We start from the raw sequence: 4896 nt of genomic DNA on the forward strand, positions 1-4896 counted from the left end.
TTCACTGGCTTCACTTTTCTAATCAAAATCACCTGAGTGGTTCTCAGCTAAGCAGCATGTTACAATCAGCAGCCAGCAACCAGGTGCCATCAATGAAGGATCAGCACTGTATAACTGCCAGAGGCAAGGGACAGGCAGTTAGCAAGAGGTTAGCTTCCACTTGGACACATGGCCAAGGGCAAGCTTGCGGTGCTTTTGGTGGCTCTGACCAGCACGCTGCTGCTGGTTTCAGGCCAGGCAGGGAAGTCTTCCAAATTTCCCAGAGTCTCTGACTTTTTACCTCAGTACAGGACAAGCGCGCTGACTGATCCAAGTGTGGATTTGTTTGGTAAGGAAGTGTGTTATGCTTTGCTATGTTTGTTAAATATTGGTGGTATTAATGTTTTAGTTTGACTGTAGGTGGGGCGGTTTAAGGGTTGTCTTTCTTTATTAATCGAGGCAGAATTCCGCTGGGGTTTTGTTTTTTTTTGTAGAAGAACCTGTAACTGCCTGGTAAAAGGACAGCAGCTTCTACAGTGCCATTACACTTTTCTTTTGTGCAGTTGCAAGTGTTTTGGCTTTAATGTTATATCTGTGTTTTAAAAAAAGAAAATGGACAAAGTGAATGCTTGCATTGCTTTAAGAGCGTGGCTGGTTTCCACCTGCAGTCACTTGTTCAATCTGCTTCTTTCCCCCTTCAGATGACCCTTATGATGACGAGGACGAGGAGAAGTTTGAGGAGTTGGCTTCAGAGAGCACAGGTTTCCGGGACGAACGAACAGAACCTGTTGCCAGCTTCTACTCTGGTCAACAAAATTTTGGTGTGTTGGCTGATGATGCTCTTGAGAGCAGATACCAGGGGGCTTCGCCTCCAGCGACCTCGACCGGCGGCACCGCAATCGACACTCCTGCCCTCACAGTGCAGTGCCGTAAAGAGAGTTTCCTAATTGCTTTGCGTGCAGGTAGCGTAAGTGGAGTCAGAGTCAAGGGTATGTGTCAAGGTGTTCATCTGCACTATCCCCCCCCCCCCACCCTCCAAAATGACTGCTTGACAACTTACAAGCCCTCTCCCCACCCCAGATTCCAAGAATGCAAATTATCTCTTTGTCACGGAGCTTCCACCAGTTTGTGGTTATCAAGTGGACTACCAGCAAAATGCAGTGACCATACCGTTCACTGGGTGCCACGTTAAATCCAGAGCTAATTGCAATGTGAGTGTGTACGCAAGGTATTGAAACACGGCAGGAGTGCTTCAACTGTGTGGCTTTTCCTGAAAGGCTGCTTGATGATTCCAGGCAAACAACTACACAGTGGAGCTGCTGTATCCTGACCAGCGTAGTGAGCTGAGGGCTTTGCCTGCATATTGTGTGGTAAATGGGGCCCTAGCCCCGCGCACCAGTGGCCAAAATGCAAAGTGCATTCAATCAAACGCTCCACCGCTTGCGTCAAACTTGCGAAGTAAGACCAATTTAAAATGGAGTTTTCTGTTTTGGCTTTGGTTTTATTTTCTGCCAATTTGTTGTTTTTTTTCAGAGTGTTTTGTAGCAAAAGGACAGGGAGTGAAATGTGGCGCTGTGGGAATAAGTGCTACAGACTGCAGTAGGCTTGGATGTTGTCGAGATCCAACTAATGGTTGTTACTACCCAATGGATGGTAAATTTGGTTTTGAATTTTGACTTCTCTGGTTTTTTTCAAAAACCACCTTATCTGACCAATTGTGGGTGACTTGCATTTCATTTGTAGAGTGCACTGCAGACCAACAGTTTGTCTTTGAAATTCGTGACAACCCTCCATCGATCTCTGTGGACCCCACAAAGCTTGTTATTCCTGGCTATCCTGACTGCAAGCCTGTCTTTGTTAATAACAAGGTTGCCATATTCAAGTTTGGATTTAAAGAATGTGGAGTTCGAGTTTATGTAAGTGCTTTTCTGTTCTCTTGCTCTTTACTAGTTTCATGTGGTATTGCTTCATGCATCAAATTTGCCTTCATCCAACAAACTGTCGCGGTAATGCTGCACAAACTGACCAGAAGCAACATTAATTTTTACTAACAGAACATTAGTGGGACTGTGATTTACATGGCTGAGGTGCTGATGGCTGTTGACGTTTTGCACCTAAAATATGGTGCAATTACAAGAACTGAGCCACTCAGGTTAGTGGATCCAGCACACTTGCTGTGCATGCATTGTGATGCATACCCCACCCCCGCCAAGAAAATGAATCTGTCATAAACTGTCTCTTGTAGGTTCATGGTTGAGTGCCGCTACAGTGCATCAAGTGGCACGCAGAAGTCACTAATAAGTGTTGGCGTCATGGTTAAAACTCCATCATCCAGCTTGCCTTCAACGTTTACGAGTTCAGGCTTGTATAGTGTCCACTTGAGAATTGCCCGAGGTAAAGTTTTTGAACTGTAATCACGCAAAATGTCTAGTAACTTTAATGGGCTTTCATTTGCGTTTAATTCTCAATTTCCAATCCCACAGACGGTAACTACTCGAGCTACTATCCCAGCTTCAGTCTGCCCCTGCAGGTGCTCCTGGGCACCCCACTCTACCTTGAGGTGCTTTTGCATTGTTCAAGACCAGAAGCTGTGCTTCTTGTGAACTATTGTATAGCCTACCCTCGCTCTGCAAAGAATGCGCTGGTGCTGGTTTATGAAGGGTACGAAGGTGTTTTTTTTTTTTTTTTTTTTTTTTTTGGTGTTTTTCTTCCCTCAAACTGAATGTCGTATTTAAAATGTACCTGTCTGTGTAGGTGTGCCAACCCTTTTGATTCTATGACCATCTTACGAGTGAATGACACTAACCAGAACCGTCAGCAGAGGCGGTTTGAAGTTCGGGCTTTCCAGTTCATGGACATAACATCTCAGAAGCATCTTGATGAAGAAGTGAGTATCTAGGGAACCACTTAATTGGACTGGGTGGCCATTTACCGTTTAAGGCAGAAGCTCATCTCTTTGCTTACTGATGTACTATTTCTCTGCAGATCTATTTCATGTGCTCTACAGAAGTTTGCATCCCAGGAGAAAAGACTTGTGAGGAGCACTGCTTTGATGGAAGAGTCTCGCCTTTATATGGCCAGGGCCACGGCCCGAGCCAGCAGGGCCGCCCTGGCCACGGCCCGAGCCAGCAGGGCCGCCCGGGCCACGGTCCGCACGGCCACCCGAGCCACGGACCGAGCCACGGTCCGCACGGCCGACCGAGCCACGGACCGAGCCACGGTCCGCACGGCCGACCGAGCCACGGTCCGCACGGCCACCCGAGCCACGGCCACCCGAGCCACGGACCGAGCCACGGTCCGCACGGCCACCCGAGCCACGGACCGAGCCACGGTCCGCACGGCCACCCGAGCCACGGACCGCACGGCCACGCCCCGAGCCACCAGGGCCGCCCGGGACCCGGCCCCCAGAGCCAGCGGCAGCAGCTGGGCCAGGGCCCCGGCCCCCAGAGCCAGCAGCAGCGGCAGCGGCAGCAGCTGGGCCAGGGCCCCGGCCCCCAGAGCCAGCAGCAGCAGCAGCAGCGGCAGCAGCTGGGCCAGGGCCCCGGCCCCCAGAGCCAGCGGCAGCAGCTGGGCCAGGGCCCCGGCCCCCAGAGCCAGCGGCAGCAGCTGGGCCAGGGCCCAGGCCCCGGCCCCCAGAGCCAGCGGCAGCAGCTGGGCCAGGGCCCAGGCCCCGGCCCCCAGAGCCAGCAGCAGCAGCAGCAGCAGCGGCAGCAGCTGGGCCAGGGCCCCGGCCCCCAGAGCCAGCAGCGGCAGCAGCTGGGCCAGGGCCCCGGCCCCCAGAGCCAGCAGCGGCAGCAGCTGGGCCAGGGCCCCGGCCCCCAGAGCCAGCAGCGGCAGCAGCTGGGCCAGGGCCCCGGCCCCCAGAGCCAGCAGCGGCAGCAGCTGGGCCAGGGCCCCGGCCCCCAGAGCCAGCAGCGGCAGCAGCTGGGCCCCGGCCCCCAGAGCCAGCAGCGGCAGCAGCTGGGCCCCGGCCCCCAGAGCCAGCAGCAGCAGCGTTTTGTCACATGGCCGTAAAGTTCAAGAAATAAATATTTTAACAAACTGTCTTGTGTAACCTGAATGACCTTGAGTTGCTTTCACTCTGCTTTTTGCAGTTTTAGAGCTCACTAACGGAATGGTTTTCATGCACATGATCAAACTTGGCGGCAGGGGGGCAGGCAAATCAAGCAGTTAAGGGTTTGTGTGGAAGAGCGGCCACACATTCAACAAATCGCCATTTGAGATTTGTCGGGACCATATTGCCAAGTGGGACCAACTGGAGCAATGAAAAAGTGACAAAGACGAATGCACAGATCTAAAATGCTGATTAAAAAGGACCCAACTTTAAAGACCAACAAGGACGTGGCACTATGATAAAGCCCATTGTATTTCTTTTTCTAAATGTATTTCATTAAATGTAAATATTCCATGAATTATCTTGGTCTGTCATGTTTGTGGACTTGGACGTGAGCCCTGCCAGTTGTTGGGCATGGTTCTCTACGCTGTGTTCAGAGGTTGTTTTTGTTTTTTGTTTTTGTTTTTTTTAACACTGGGAACGCATTGACTTGAATGCGTTCCGGATCTCCTTTCCGGTGGACGATGAGAGAATAGTCAGCCACGGCCATATTTGAAAACATGGATGATGACTGTGAGTGTACTGTGACCTGAAGCAACATTAGTTTTAAGACTACTTGCAACGTACAACCGCTGAATTGTGTTGATGAACTGTTAGCCACCACTGCTAACTCCGTGCTCTGCTTATGTGTGTTGTGTTCGCTGGCAGCGAAACTGAAGAGGCAGCGACTCGCAAGTTTCGCTCCTTGTAGCGATTTTCACGCTGCCAGCATGTTAACATGAGTTGTAGTTGTATAGAGCTCTTCCTGCTTTGTGCTTGGCGTGGACTTAAGTTGTGCAGATATTCTTGTCTAATAAACGACT

At 51.1% G+C, this 4896-nt stretch overlaps 1 protein-coding gene and 1 long non-coding RNA gene across 2 annotated transcripts; both read left to right on the forward strand.

Moving 5' to 3' along the window:
* The first annotated feature begins 706 nt into the window (after nt 1–706).
* LOC142877178 (uncharacterized) lies at nt 707–1416 on the forward strand. The gene is made up of 3 exons (XR_012923798.1): nt 707–968; nt 1060–1190; nt 1275–1416. It is a non-coding gene; the product is annotated as an uncharacterized LOC142877178 (long non-coding RNA).
* A 129-nt stretch (nt 1417–1545) lies between these two features.
* Nucleotides 1546–4079, forward strand: LOC142905122 (zona pellucida sperm-binding protein 4-like). The gene is made up of 8 exons (XM_076051631.1): nt 1546–1632; nt 1723–1895; nt 2034–2131; nt 2225–2373; nt 2463–2640; nt 2734–2866; nt 2987–3388; nt 4074–4079. The coding sequence occupies exons 1-8, from the start codon at nt 1626–1628 to the stop codon at nt 4077–4079; spliced, it is 1146 nt and encodes a 381-aa protein (XP_075907746.1). The 5' UTR covers nt 1546–1625.
* The last annotated feature ends 817 nt before the right edge of the window (nt 4080–4896 follow it).

This window comes from Nelusetta ayraudi, unplaced genomic scaffold (genome assembly GCF_046127955.1).
Source record: "Nelusetta ayraudi isolate G7.1 ecotype Tasmania unplaced genomic scaffold, CSIRO-AGI_Nayr_v1 ptg000135l, whole genome shotgun sequence".
In the NCBI taxonomy this organism is placed as follows: domain Eukaryota; kingdom Metazoa; phylum Chordata; class Actinopteri; order Tetraodontiformes; family Monacanthidae; genus Nelusetta; species Nelusetta ayraudi.

Coding starts and splice junctions, on each gene's coding strand:
- LOC142905122 (XM_076051631.1), top strand. Junction 2,374..2,462: donor CCACTTGAGAATTGCCCGAG/GTAAAGTTTTTG, acceptor CCAATCCCACAG/ACGGTAACTACTCGAGCTAC. Junction 2,867..2,986: donor AGAAGCATCTTGATGAAGAA/GTGAGTATCTAG, acceptor TGTGCTCTACAG/AAGTTTGCATCCCAGGAGAA.